The sequence below is a fragment of the Ahaetulla prasina genome, chromosome 4 (genome assembly GCF_028640845.1).
Source record: "Ahaetulla prasina isolate Xishuangbanna chromosome 4, ASM2864084v1, whole genome shotgun sequence".
Classification (NCBI taxonomy): domain Eukaryota; kingdom Metazoa; phylum Chordata; class Lepidosauria; order Squamata; family Colubridae; genus Ahaetulla; species Ahaetulla prasina.
In genome coordinates, this window is record NC_080542.1 from 47,492,638 (window position 1) to 47,508,358 (window position 15,721).

Below are 15,721 nucleotides of genomic sequence, written 5' to 3' on the forward strand. Positions count from 1 at the left end.
TATGGCAAGGGGGTCTCAAGGTGAAATGGGTGTTGTAAATTTTTATAAAACTCCCATTTTATTCCTTAAATTTGCTCCAATTCCAAAAAAAATGAATAAATTATTAACTTTGCCTAGCCTCGTGGTTTACAGAAATGATATTAGTAAGCTCTATTTGATCCACTAACTACTGATTTTGCATCTTTGCAAAAAAATAATTTACTGTTAATGAGGCATTCCAAACCTTGGATTCTGATTTTAGTAACAGAGCACTGCAACTTTGTTTAAAACTTATCAACATATACCAGAGTATAGTTTTCTCAATTCTATAGCAAAATAATCTAAGTGGCATTTGTGTACAACCTCTGTTCTTTCAAAGTTGAAAAGACTATTGTTGTTTATTATTACTTTAATACAATCCAACATGTGGGAGCACTTCTGACAAGGAGGCCAAGATATAGATATAAAACAATTTCTGAGTAGTTGGAAAAGCTGACAACAATTTTTTACATTTTTTAATATTACAGTGCTGCTCTTTCAATGTGTAAGCTGAAACAAAAAATACTAATTCCATTAGACAAAGGTGATGATTACAGGGAAAATGATTCCAATTGAACTAGTTACATTTATGAGTCACTGAAATCAGTAAGAAAAATACAGTTATAACATAAATCTGAATTATTCCAGTAGAAAGTAAGCAAAATTCATTTTTTGTTTTAGCTAATCATAAATGCCTCAAATTTCAGAAGTTTTTAGAACCTTTACCTTTAAGAGGTGCTATTGTGAATGCTACCCATGTTTCCCCCAAAATAAGACCTGGTCTTATTTTCTTTTGTCCCAAAATAAGCACAAGGACTTATTTTCAGGGGGTGTCTTATTTTTTCCCCCATGTACAGGAGGCCCACTTCTGCTTGCTCGCAGTGGGACAGGAGGTCATGTGGTGTGTTAGTGCCGCTGCCGCAAAGTAGGAGAAATGGAGATACAGGCTAACAAGTCTTTCAATGCCTGTGGAAAGCGGAGCTCGCTCCCTTTCCTCCTGAAATGGTCCCACACACCAGGAGTCTGTCTCTCTCTCTCTCTTCATGCTCACACATGAAGTCCTGGAAGGTGTGCTAGCTTTTTAGCAGCAGCAGCAGCGAGAGAGAGAGCAAGAGAGAGCGACACTCAGAAGGCAAGCCTGTATCTCAGCACCACCGATTCAAAAGTCAGTGGTTGACCAAGGGAGATGAATGCCACACCTATTCATCTCCACCCCCTGCCTTTTATCCCCAGAGCCAGGGTGGGGCTTATCTAGCAGCAGTGGCTCTTCTGTCCCAAGGATCTGCCCATTGATTCTTGCTGCTCTCTTCTCCTCTGCGCATCCACGTATCAGGCACTGAACCCAGCTTTTCCTCTTCCTCATCAGCTACCTCTAGACCTGGGGGCTGTGGCCTCTCCATCTGAGGGCTGATGGATGGCCCAGGCTCTGCCTCTGCCTCTATCTCTGACAGCTCTATTCCCTCTTTCCCCTTGGAGCTCTCAGATTGCCTTGACACTGGCCCTGACTCCCATGCCTCTTCCTCATCTGATGGAGGGGCTGGTGGCAAGCCACAACAACATGGTGGTTGCTGCTGCTGCAAGGCAGGTGTTAGGGCATGGATGATCTGGCTGCGGGGGCCCTGAGATAAGTTGGTGCAGGGCACATGGGGCAGCTCGACCACCCCATCTTACCTTGTGGCCATCACACCATGAGCAACTAGAAGGAATTGGCAGCTGCACCGGTTCTTAAGTAAGGCTTATTTTGGGGGTAGGGTTTATATTAGGCGTACATGTAAAACATGCTAGAGCTTATTTTCGGGGAAACAGGGTATTAAATACAAAAGCAAGATTACAAAAATAAGGATAATTCTTCCATACATCCATATGTCTTTAAATTGTGATCAAACGAAACATCTGATTCTTTAGGTAAGTGCACAGTTGATTCATTAAGTCTCTGTTCTGTCCATTAATCCAGTGCATTTCTATTAAAATATCAGGACCTTCTTTCTTCACAATTAACACACATTTGAAAAGGAACCATTCCCCTGAAGTGTGATCATTCTGTCCAAGTTCAAGAGGCAGGCTTTCATAAGAAAAAGTATTGGTCCCTTCATTTTGATTACTGGAAATATCTTTGGATTCTGAAGTAAAGGATGGTTTCTCTGTGCTGTTGCTTTCCTCAGTGGATCCCTGGATATTTTTCTCCTGACTTGCAGATACATTATCAAGTCCATTACCCTCTGATGACTCAACATCAAGACAAAGTACCTCAGATGATTTTTCAGTAGACCCATTTGCATTTTCTTCACACTCAGAGATGTTACAGGATGTTTTCTGATTCTTTTCTTCTGCTGATTGCAGGAAATCTTCAGATGCTCGAGGGAGTTCACGCAGTTGTCTGACTCTGTCCCTCTTTTTTCTCCTTAAATGAATCCAGGAATTTTCCACAGCTGTTAGAAACAAGCTGACCTCATCTTTTCCACACGGAAGTGTTTTATGATGAACCTATTGAAGGGAATAACATCAAACTATAGTGTGGCTCTTTTTTGACTACTGGCAGTTGCCTGGAGCAGAATTTTAAAAAGTTAGCATACCTTCAGGTCAGTGAGTAGTTTTCTAATCCATGCTGCAACAACTTCTAATCCTTCAACAGCATTGATTCCTACAGATGACGCTTTCATACCTAACTCTTTGGCTGTAGATGCCAAGACGAGAAATGTGATTGGTTTCCGAGGTTTTTCTAGTTTCCTTTTCTTAGAAGGAGGTGACTGATGGGGAAAGTACAATATTCAAGTTGAACAAAATAATTAGAAAACAAAATGATATCCTGAAGAACTTGAAGAGAACACTGAAAGGACTTTGATCCTAAGGTAAATATACTTAGTGAGTTCCTAAAATATCTGCTATCCCATTCTTCACTATGCAGCCATCCTCCTCCCCACAAAATGGCAGTGGAAAGCCACATTTGAACATGGTGAACATAACAGAAGGGATTATCAGTGGGACTGGGAAAGGAAATGGAATGCATAAAGATAGAAACCTGGTTTTGGACTAAAGAAATTCACAAAAGAGAACCCTTCAAAAATTGATGCCTCATTATTTAGAAAGTTTCTGTCATTTTCCAGATATATATTTGGGGAGGTAGATGTTGCTAGAGAAGAAAACCACAATGTGGTAGTTTCCTTCTGTGAATTTTTCCAATTTGATGTTCCCTACACATGTTAGAATGCATCTCATACACTTTTTGAGCCAGCCTAAAGCTAAGCACATATTCTAAGTATTGTGGGAACTGCAATAATATACCGTGTTTCCCCAAAAATAAGACAGGGTCTTATTTTCTTTTGAAACCACCCCCCCAAATAAGGGCTTGATCTTATTTTCAGGGAGGTGTTATTATTTTTGAGGTGCAGGAGGCAGCAAGCCCACCAGTCCCACCCTCTCCGTCCCACCACCTGCTTGCCTGCGACTGCAATGACCCAAATTCTCACCACAAACCAGAAATTCATACCTTCCAACTTCCCGGGAAAAAAAAAATCTCACGAAGTTGGAAGTAGTCCTACAGACTATTTTTCTTGCCCTGCACGTGGCAGTGGAGAATAGAGCAGGAAAGCAGGTTAGTGGAGAGATGTGGCTGCCTTGGGAGGGGTGAGGGAGTGGGATCTCTCTCACATACACACTGTCTTTTCCTTCAGAACAGGATGAGGGGCAGGAAAATCCCCCCTCCCCATTTTCAAGCCATTCGCAAAAATAGCTTGAAAATGGGGAGGGAGATTTTGCCTCTTATTCTGTTCTGTCTGTGCTGAGCTTCAGAACATGGTGAAAGGCAGGAATATCCCTCCTCCCCATTTTCAAGCTGTTTGCAAAAACACCCCATTTGGAGCCTTCAATGTTGCAATCCTGGAATATGCTGAAGGCTTGGAATGGGGCATTTTTTGTGAACGGCTTGAAAATGGGGGGGGGGGATTTTCCTGCCTCTTACCTTGTTCTGAGACTCAGCATAGACTGTGAACAGGATAAGTGGCATCCCCCTCCCCATTTTCAAGCAGTTTGCAAAAACACCCCATTCTGAGCCTTCAATGTGAATATGCAGGTGCGAAATGATCTCCCATAAAGAAAGACATGGAAATCCATATACTGGGATATTGGAAGAAACCCTGCGAGGAGACGCCGCTGTCGATGTGCAGGAAATGTACAGGAGATCTCCTTGCAGGACTTCTTCTGATGTCCCAGGTAAATGGATTTCCATGCCTTCCTTTTCTGTTCCATGGATGAAATTGCCTGCTGTGACTGTCACCGTTAATTAAGGAGGGCGCGAGGCATGTGGGGTGTGTCGCTTGGCCTCCGGCTTCTTTTGCAGCCACAATTGGCAGCAAAAGCGGCCGTGCTTGCTGGAGGCGGGGGCCTGAGCAGCACCCACAAATCAACTGTTTCTTGAATGGCGGCGGAAGCACTTCAGCTGATCCCATTAAGGGGCCAAGAAGCTCTGAGATGGGGGGAAAAGAAGGGCTGTCTCCTGTGCTGGCCATGCCTACCCCTTCACCAGGGCTTATTTTCGGGGGAGGGCGTATATTTATGCCCACCCCAAAAATCAGGCTTGGCCTTATTTTCGGGACATGTCGTATTTTCGGGGAAACACAGTAGTTGCAATACATCTGAGGGAACAACCTAAAAATTAACACCTCCTCCCATTATTTAGTATTAAGTAATTGAATTATTTTTAGTATCTTCATTGTCTGTTGAAACAAAAGATAATTTTTGACTGAAAATGATAGTGTCTGAGAGGTCAGATCCCACAGGGCAAAGACTATCACCCAGCAAAAAGGGCCACTTACTACTACTACTTCTTGAGTTTGACTATACAGGTAAGACAAATGGTATAATTTGCAATCACACATGGTTGACGGCCTCCACTTGCATGAGATGAAGGCAATGGAACAACAAATCTTTGCACTCTTTCTTTCCATTTGTGGTGTTGTCCACATTCATCTGTTTAATGTCTTAAGACATGCATATATAAGTTTCTGACAAGTATACTATATTAAGAAAGGCTCTCCTATATAAAGAATAACCCATCACCGGGATCTGAAGAATCACCCCAGTAAGCCATAGAAATAAAAAGGAATCTGAACGTGTTTCATCAAGAGGAACTCTCTCTCTATTTGCTCTGGAAAAATTGAAAAGTATGCAACCAGTCACAGGAGTATAAGTAATTCTTGACTACCTATTACCTACCTCGTCCAATAATTGGGACCAGAATTTGTGTTGCTAAGCAAGGTGCTCATTTCCAATTTTAAGGTCTTTTTTTGCCATGAATAAGAAATGTATCTTGGAATTAAGTAACTCACCTGATTGTTAAGTGAATCCTGCCTCCCCTATTACTTTACCTGTCGGAAGCTGACTGGGAAGGTAGCAAATAGGGTCACATATCCCTGGGATGCTACAACTGTTGCCTTTGTCATGGTCAGATCATTCTCTCCTTCGTCTGGACTTTCGGACCGCCACTCAACACCGCAGGGAGACGGGACCAATACGTTGGTTCCGTCCCAGGAGCCTAATGGACCCGGAGAGGTTCCTGACGGAGCTTGGGCCGTTCCCTGAGGGTCTGGCCCATGGCACTGCTGAAGAACTAGTTACGGCTTGGGAACAGGCCACGGCTGGGGCTCTAGATCGTGTTGTGCCTTTGCGGCCTCTGACCCGGCGCAAGTCTCAACCAGCTCCTTGGTTCTCTGAGGAGCTGAGGGAGATGAAACACCGGAGAAGACGCCTAGAGAGTGCCTGGAGATCCAGCCATTCGGAAGCTGACCGGACATTAGTTAGGTCATATAGTAGGACCTACCTAGTGGCATTGAGGGAAGCGAGACGTTGTTACGTCTCCTCCCTCATTGCGTCGGCAGATAACCGCCCGGCCGCCCTGTTTTGGGTGACCCGCTCTCTCCTTCAACAGGGGGTGCGGGATGACCCATTACAGGGACGTGCCGAGGAGTTCAGTGGTTATCTATATGATAAAATCGTTCAGCTTCGGGATGGGTTGGATCAAAATTGGGTAGATCCAGGTGAGAGGTTGGAGACTCGTCTTGTTGAGACTGTTTGGGATGAGTTTGACCCTGTGGCTCCTGAGGATATGGACAGGTTGTTGGGGAGGTTGAATGCCACCACATGTTTACTGGACCCGTGTCCCTCCTGGCTGGTACTGGCCACGCAGGAGTGACACGAGGCTGGCTCCGGGGGATTACTAATGCTTCGTTGCTGGATGGGGTTTTCCCTGCTGCCTTGAAAGAGGCGGTGGTGAGACCCCTCCTCAAGAAGCCTTCCCTGGACCCAGCTGTTTTAGGAAATTATCGTCCGGTCTCCAACCTTCGCTTTGTGGCGAAAGTTGTAGAGAGTGTGGTGGCACGTCAATTACCCCAATACCTGGAGGAAACTGTCTATCTGGACCCGTTCCAGTCCAGCTTTCGGCCCAGATACAGTACGGAGACGGCTATGGTCGCATTGGTTGATGATCTCTGGCGGGCCAGGGATAGAGGTTATTCCTCTGCTCTGATCCTATTAGACCTCTCAGCGGCTTTTGATACCATCGACCATGGTATCCTGCTGCACCGGCTGGGGAGTTTGGGAGTGGGAGGCACCGTTTATCGGTGGTTCTCCTCCTATCTCTCTGACCGGTCACAGACCGGTGTTGGCAGGGGGGCAGAGATCGATCCTGAGACGCCTCACTTGTGGGGTGTCGCAGGGGTCGATTCTTTCGCCTCTCCTGTTCAACATCTATATGAAGCCGTTGGGTGAGATCATCAGTGGTTTTGGGGTGAGGTACCAACTGTACGCTGATGACACGCAGCTGTACTTCTCCACCCCAGGCCACCCCAACGAAGCTATCAAAGTGCTGTCCCGGTGTCTGGAAGCTGTACGGGTCTGGATGGGGAGAAACAGGCTCAAGCTCAATCCCTCCAAGACGGAGTGGCTGTGGATGCCAGCACCCTGGTACAGTCGCAGCTGACTGTTGGGGGCGAGTCATGGCCCCGATGGGAAGGGTGTGCAACTTGGGCGTTCTCCTGGATGGGCGGTTGTCTTTTGAAGTTCACCTGACGGCTGTCTCCAGGAGAGCTTTTTATCAGGTTTGCCTGATTCGGCAGTTGCACCCCTTCCTTGACCGGGATGCCCTATGCACGATCACTCATGCTCTTGTTACCTCCCGCTTGGATTACTGCAATGCTCTCTACATGGGGCTCCCCTTGAAGAACACCCGGAGGCTCCAGTTGGTTCAGAATGCAGCTGCGCGGGTGATAGAGGGAGCCGCTCATGGCTCCCATGTGACACCATTCCTGCGCAGGCTGCACTGGCTACCTGTGGTCTTCCGGGTGCACTTCAAGGTGCTGGTTACTACCTTTAAACCGCTCCATGGCTTAGGACCGGGTTACTTACGGGACCGCCTTCTGCTACCGACTACCTCTCACCGACCCGTGCGCTCTCACAGAGAGGGACTCCTTAGGGTGCCGTCCGCCAAACAATGTCGGTTGGCGGCCCCCAGAGGAAGGGCCTTCTCTGTGGGGGCTCCCACCCTCTGGAATGAACTTCCCCCAGGATTTCGCCAACTTCCTGACCTTCGAACCTTTTGACGCGAACTGAAGACATATTTATTCATCCGCGCAGGACTGGCATAGGATTTTAGATTTTATTTGGTTTTAATTTTAATGGGTTTTATTGTTTTAAAGATATTTTAATCTGGGCCAAATTGAATAAGTTTTTTAGATACTATTTTATTCTGTATTTATTCTGTTGTTCTTTTTATCTGGCTGTAAACCGCCCTGAGTCCTTCAGGAGAAGGGCGGTATAAAAATTTGATTAAATAATAATAATAATAATAATAATAATAATATGTATTGGTTGCCAAGCGCCAGAATTTCGATCACATAATTGCGAGGATGCTGTGATAGTCATGTCTGGTGACCAATCATAAGTCACTTTATTTAGTGCTGTAATTTTGAACTGTCACTAAATTAATAGTTGTGAGGACTTCCTCTAAATTATTCCCCATGAAGATTCAAAGTAGGTATTGAAAGAGGATAAGAGAACCACTTACTGGAACTTTGACATTTTCATAGAAGCTCCAAGCCAGGGCCCATCGCATCGTACGACCTTGGCAGAATTCAGTATGGGTGACTTTAGGAACCTGCATGGAAAAATAAAACCAGTCTTAAGCTTTTTCAGTTTCCAAATATTCTGCAGCTGTCTAATTTAAGAGATATCTAACATAACATCAAAAAATAATTTATATTGACAATGTATTCTTTTTTACAATTAATCTATTACAAAAATAAAAAATAAAAATAAGGAATAGTATGAAGAGCACACCTGGATAAGTTATAGCCCACACAAGTCTTAAAATGTACAGTTTCCAGCTCACAAAATGCACTTCCACAAACCTGCTGATTGATAGTTTGGCAGGTTAAAGAGGAAGCACAGGTCTTGCAGGAATGATGGTATATGTGGAATTTTAACTCTGCATGCTGTTTTTTTAGTTGCTGCATGCTATTTTCTCATTTTGCTGTACATGTGTGGGAAGGGGCTAAATTTGAGATGATATAAATTGTTGAGCATATATATGAGATAGTGTACATATACATCCATGAGTGAAATATAAACATAAGAGACAAGTTTCTATAGTGGACATTTCTCCCCAATTTACATAGAGCCAAATAAGAATGTATCTAAATATTTGCAAGAAAATTAAGGTCTTTTGGATAAGAATTTGGTGGATTATTCAAAATGTACTGAAGAAGAAGATAAAGTTCCTGCCACAATTTTTCCTTTTGGGAATTATAACAGATTGTACAGGGATTGAGACTAAATTGATTCTGAATTTAATAACAGCAGCAAGACTGTTGATTGGACAACACTGGAAGAAAGAAGAGATACCTACAATAGAAGAATGGATATTGAAAGTTATTAATTTGGCTGAGATGGCTAAAATCTCAGCGTTTTTAAAAGACAATACGCAGGAAAGATATTTAATTGAATGGAAAAAATGGATTGATTATCTACAAAACAGATATCAGATTAAGAAATATCAGATTGCCTTTGAATAATTAGAAAGTTATTTTATGTAATGGGGAGGGGGTTGGGAGATGAAAAGCTTTGGATGTGGTTATTTGGATTGGAAGGGAAAATTTTATTCTATGTTTGGTTTATGTATAACAATACCTTGTGATTGACCCGGGAAGCCGGGCGGGGGGAGGGAGGGGGGGGAGGGTTTTTTGTTTTTTTTTTTTTTTTGGGAGGGAGGGGGAAAAAAGGGGGAAAAAAGTTTTTGTTTATTAAAACTCTTTCAATAAAAAAAAAAAAAGAATGTATCTAAATATGCAGATATACCTGCATATATGAACTACATATATGAACTGACAATTTCATGTTACAAGTGATTCAACCACTTTGTTGAATCAATGTTAAAGGAACTTGAGTGGAAATTTTATAGCCTGTCTCTGTACAGTCCATATGGAAAACAAGCAAGCTACAAAAGCAAATCCTGCACTGCACATCCCACAATAATACAAACATTGGTTTCTAATAGAGCTACATTGAAGAAAAAATAGTGGTTTAATACTTCTTTATAAGAGTATCAGGGCTATACTTCTTTCTATTAGAAGTTTTTTAACTAAGTGTAATAAACAAATTTAAAAACAACTTTTTTTCAAGATGTAACTTTTATATAAGGGCAGTCACAATTTTTGAGTAACAGATAACTTTAATGTCTTTAGAGAACTACTTACTCCATGGATTCGTAGTTCTTCTTTCAATGGTGCTAAACTGCATTTCTTTCCCAACATACAACTATACCACCTTTAATAAGGAAAACAACATTTCAGAAGTAGGAAATAAAGTTCAAGTAAAGGAAATATATTTCTAAATCAATAGAATAAATCATAGACTGATGTATTGGAGTGACTCTTTCTTGGAACCAGCCTTTTTCAAATAGATGACTTGTCACTTTGACTTTCTGAAAGTCAGACAATTTTACATTAAGATACAAATAATTAATATTTATTCTTATTTAAAACTGATATTCTGATTTTCCTTTTGGTAGTTCTTTGATTAGAGTTTTAATTTATGTTGATTGTTTGGTATTAAATTCTGCTTATCTGGAAGCTGGCTACTGGAAAAAAATGTGTTCTGATCTTTTTGAAATATGAAAATTAGATAAAAGAGAATGAAAATATGTATATTTACCACCATGTCAACATCATGATTCTGGGCACTTTGTGGGAGGCTGGGTTGTTATTTTGATAATGGACCATTTGGTTAGTGTGGACTGATTTTCAATAAGACTTTCATTTCTAATTTGCTGTTGTTTCCTCTGATGATGAGGAAGAGTAATATGTTGGTTTCTTCCTCGCTAAATCTCATATAATTAGCAACGAGGTTACTTTATTGGGTAATGAAAGTTTGCAAGCAAACAACTAAAGTCAAATTCCTCTTTCATAGATATTTACACATGGTACCTTGAATTAAGCAGACTACCTTTTGGATACAAAATATATACCGTAACATACAAAATATAATATACAAAATATATTATATGCCATGAAAAAAATTATTACATATATTGATTAGACTTTATGTCAAGTTGCAATATTTGTGGGTTCCATATTGTTTTGAATTACTTATCTACTACATAGGAACAGATGACTGGATGATGGACATGGATTCTTCTCACCCTTCATATTGTTAAGAAACTTATTCTTCAACATTGGAAAGATAAATTTATTGCTACAATTCCTCACTGTATTAAAGAAGTTATTCTGAAGCTAATTATGATTTATAGGCTTGTCATGCGTGTGTGTGTGTGTGTGTGTGTGTGTGTGTGTGTGTGTGTGTGTGTAAAATTTCCATCTTTTTTGCTTTTTTTTAAATACAGACATACAGTTTATACTAAATGCCAATGCCTTTTAATTTAATGTAACTTCTTACCGTAATCTTTTTTTAAGTTGCAAGCTATCATGAATGATTCTCTTGACAAATTCTAGCTCTCCTCCTTCAGCCATGATCTCAGTTATGCCTCCTGTATTGACTGAACTAGGAGGTGGCCTTCTAGGATTACGAGAATTTACTCCCTGGAAAAGAAACCATTTGTTTTACAGCTAAAATGTAAACAGCTAATAGCTATTATTTTTTTCTTGTGAGCTAATTATGTCATCTTATTTTCCTTTGATTAGCATTCGATTTTTTTTTCTGCCATTGCCATATTACTTCAAAAACAAAGCAAGCAAAACAAAGCTGTTAAAAGAAAATAGAACTGGAGTCATTTTTGGAACGAGTAAATAAAAAGTGGGAAATTAAAGTAAGATGTGTCATTCATTAGATTAAATTAATTGCTTTATCACAAGCAATTGGATAATGGTCAAATAAGATAGAAAGCTGTTGGTAAAATGATTAGCAACAGATTCTAGTAACTTTTATTTTCACATTTTCTTTAAAAAATTGGGTGATTTCTAATTACTTCCTAGTGCCATCTAAATTGATATCTAACTAGATATCAATAACTTAACCACTCAGCCCTGTGTATTCTCCATTACTATAACAGTAGCATCAGGGCTTATATGAATGAACAAGGATGCAGGAAAATAATAACTTGAATTAACATATTTAAAATAAATAGTTCCATGTTCAGGCAGGCAACATAGTTTTATAATGCATATAACAAAGCGTTAATGGACTATTTTGCAGATTTACTATATATATAATAAAACATAAAATACATGTAAGGAATCATATTGTTTTAATTTAATAATAAAAATTAAGAGCATCAAAATGCATCAGAATCTTATCTATTTCACAATAAAAAATGGATCATTTATTATTTGCCCTAATGCCTAATAGGTAGACTAACAAAGATGAAAAAATTATCTCAATTTTTTAAAAAGTAGTGAAGAAAATCAACCAAAGAACAATTTTCATAGCTGATTTATTAGGTATGTTTAATAATGGCTTTAGTCTCACAATTCTTTACTTTTTTATGATGGAAAGATTTTTGCTAGAACATTTTTGCACTGTTTTTATATAATAAAAAAATCTAAAATTAGTGCAGTAATAAATTTGTTATAGAATTTTAGCAATATTTGTTACTACTAAAATGAGAAGTCATAATTATTGGAAATATATATCAACACAACCATGTATAAATAGACATTTCACAAAAGCAAAATGGAAAAAGCAACATTTTGATTTTTTTGAAAATAAAGTAAAATGGTTAGTAACAATTTTGATTAATAGCATTTTCTTAGATTTGAAATTATGCATGTTGTCTTATAACAAGCTGAATAATTTACTTAACAGGCCTTGGACCTTACAATTAGCAATTCTTATTAAAAGAATAAAAACTGTACCTAATTATAATAAGACATATCTGTGGTTCATAACTTTAAACATTAATTTAATCTCCCCCTCCCCTCAAAAAGGAAAAGAGGAAGATTGTTATAATAAAAACATGCTCTCCTTAACAACTGGTATTTTTTAATTTAATAATCCAAGACATACTTCCATGACATCTACATTTCTGTTTCATTCCTTTAAGAGATCAAAAGTATTATAACAGTAAATATTACAAAAATACATCAGACAACAAGAGTCTTTATAGCACAATATTCAGACTTTTATGTCCATATTTATGTCCATGGACATATCTCTTCAAAAGACAGAATTCTTGTTCTCACAAAAATACATTAATTAAAGGCCAAAAGAGATTATCAAAGGTATAGAAATAATTATGTAAGATACATAAGTGAAGCTGGTATTAAGAATGGAGAAATTTGTTGGGGGGAAAATACTCAATGACAGCATTTTCCAATTTTATGGCCTCCAGATATATGATTTCAAATACTATAATGTAAAAAACATCCAAGTTGGGAATTTATGAAAAAAGTCCATTATATTTAGGACTATTCACACTGAGAAAGAAATCTCTATAGATTCTGGCAGTAAACAAAATATTTATGAAGTATAGCAATAGCACTTAGACTTATATATCACTTCATAGTGCTTTATAGCCCTTTCTAATAAACAGTTTACAGAGTCAGCATATTGCCCCCAACAATCTGGGTCCTCATTTTACACACCTCAGAAGGCTGAATAATAATGCTGGTATTATTGCTTCCTCAATTAACAATAAATGTATGAGATAAAAAAGGTGTTTATTACCATGAAATAGACTGACACATGTTCAATAGTAATATAACAGATAAGTTCTCAATTAAGATCCATTGTGAACTGAAGAAATTATATGACATAAATTGGTTTGGCTCTCATAATCTTTTCCTGTAGCCAAAATCATCTCAGAGAAGAGTTTAATTTTGTTTCACAGCAGGTGGCAGCAGCTATCTGACCTTGGTTAATTTCAAAGACGATAAATAGGGATAGGAAATCACCAAGAAACTGCAGCAATGTAGGTTGCAGAGTGACAAAAAGTGAGACACTTTCATAATTATCAAAGAAATAAAATGTATGTTTATACCTATTAATCAGGAACAATGGTAAGTGTACATCTCCTATTTGTAAGCATCTCAGAGGCATCTGTTTGGTAAGTATGAGAAACAAAAAGCTGGACTAAGATGTGTCCCAACCTGAGCCATTATGAACTTAAGGGATTCTTTATTTTACCTTATTATGCAAATAAACAAATGAGATAAAACCATTTTACATATCTAGTTTCAGTTATAACATCACCATTCAGCTTCAAGCATTATAAATATGAAATATTCTCTCAACAATAAGCATTCATCAAACGAAGAAGTAAAGGTCCATTGATCACCATTGGCATCCTTCAATCTCAAGAGACGTGTATTGTGCTCTGGAAAAAGGTTCAAAAACAGCATCTAGTGTGACTAAAAATGCCAATTCGAGAGTGGCAATCCCTCCACACTGAAGACAGATACATTCTGTCCCCTGCCCAACCCCCAGATTTCGCTTCCAGGATTGCCTGCCAAACAAGTGTCTCTTTGAATTGGAGAAGACCATGCTGCGTCTTTAGTCTCCAAGCTGAACGATCAGAGGTGAAGATTTCCCAGTTGTTAATGTCCATTCCCAAAGCCCTTAGATCCCTCTTGTAGATAACCTTATATCACAGCTGTGGTCTCCCTCTGAGGCACTTTCCCTACATTAATTTTCTATATAGGAGATCTTTCGGAATCAGACCATCAGTCATTCTCACGACATGCCCAAGCCAGTGGAGATGTCTGTGTTTCAATAGTGTGTACTGCGCTATTTGGAACTTTGTCATGCCAGGTAATGCCAAGAATACATCGGAGACAGCTCATATGAAAGGTGTTCAACTTTCTCTTCTGGCATATATAAAGGGTCCAAGACTAAGTGCAGTACAAGAGTGTGCTCAGGACACAGGCCCTATAGACCAGGATCTTTGTATGTTCCATCAGCTTCTTATTAAGCCATACTCTCTTTGTAAGTCTGGAAAATTTGGTGGCCACTTTACCAATATGTTTATTCAGTTCAGTATCTAAAGAGAGAGTGTCAGAGATAGTTGAGCCGAGTTACACAAAGTCATGGATGACCTCCAGTTCTTGTGCAGAGACTGTAATATAGTGAGGTGAATCTACGTCCTAACCCATGACTTGTGTTTTTTTCAGGCTGATTGTAATCCAAAGTCTTAGCAGGCCTTACTAAAACAGTCCATAAGTTTTTGAAGGTCTTTGGCAGAATGAGCAGTAACAGCATCATCATCAGTGAAGAGGAAATCCTGTAAGCATTTCAGCTGGACGTTAGACTTTGCTCTCAATCTAGAGAGATTAAAGAGTTTTCCATTTGATCTGGTCCGGAGATAAATACCCTCTGTTGCAGTTCCAAAAGCATGTTTCAGCACGACGGCAAAAAAGATCCTGAATAAAGTTGGTGCGAGGATGCAGCCCTGCTTCACACCACTGTCAAAGGAATCTGATGTTAAGCCATCAAAAACTACAGTGCCCTTCATTTCCTCATGAAACGACCTGATGATGTTGAGGAGCTGAGGTGGACATCCAATCTTGGGGAGATTTTATAAAGGCTGTCAAAAGCCTTCATAAGATCTACAATGGCTACGAAAAGTGGCTGTCTTTGTTCCCTGGATTTCTCCTGCAACTGTCTAAGGGAAAATACCATGTCAGTAGTGGACCTGTTGCCTTGAAATCCACACTGCGATTCTGGATAGACTTTCTCTGCAAGCACCTGGAGCCTCTTCAGTACGACACGGGCAAGCAGGTTCCCTACAACACTAAGAGAGATGCCGTGCTAGTCGTTACAGTCACCCCTGTTGCCTTCGTTCTTATACGACAATATTTGCATCCTTCATGTCCTGTGATACTCCACCTTCCCTCCAACAAAGACAGAAGCTTTCATGCAGTTCAGTGGGGATATTCTCTTTGCAGCATTTCAGAACTTTGGCAAGGATGTTATCTTTCCCAGGTGCCTTGCCAGAGGCAAGGGAATTCAGGGCCACGTTTAGTTCTTCTAAAGTTGGTTCACTGTCAAGCTCCTCCAAGATAGGCAGGCACTCAATGTTATTTAATGCTTCTTCAGTTACCACATTTTCTGTGGAATATAATTCAGAGTAGTGTTGCACCCAGTGTGCCATCTTCTGTGCTCAGTCCTGGATAACCTCACCAGTAGCAGACATCAGAGGGGCAGATTTCTTCTGTGTTGGACCTAAGGCCTGCTTGATGCCATCATACATCCCCTTGATGTTGCC

At 39.9% G+C, this 15,721-nt stretch overlaps 1 protein-coding gene across 5 annotated transcripts in view; it reads right to left on the reverse strand.

Annotated features, from left to right (window-relative positions):
• Window positions 1-479: 479 nt before the first annotated feature.
• METTL16 (methyltransferase 16, RNA N6-adenosine) overlaps window positions 480-15,721 on the reverse strand; it is a 50,546-nt gene continuing 35,304 nt past the window's right edge. For all 5 annotated transcript variants that reach the window (XM_058184135.1, XM_058184136.1, XM_058184137.1 and 2 more), the window contains 5 exons: window positions 10,960-11,102; window positions 9,762-9,831; window positions 8,075-8,164; window positions 2,592-2,765; window positions 480-2,502 (listed from right to left, as the gene is read on the reverse strand). In XM_058184135.1, the coding sequence (XP_058040118.1) occupies window positions 1,888-2,502; window positions 2,592-2,765; window positions 8,075-8,164; window positions 9,762-9,831; window positions 10,960-11,102 (1,092 nt within the window). In that variant the 3' untranslated portion in view covers window positions 480-1,887. The remainder of the gene's footprint in view (window positions 2,503-2,591; window positions 2,766-8,074; window positions 8,165-9,761; window positions 9,832-10,959; window positions 11,103-15,721) is intronic.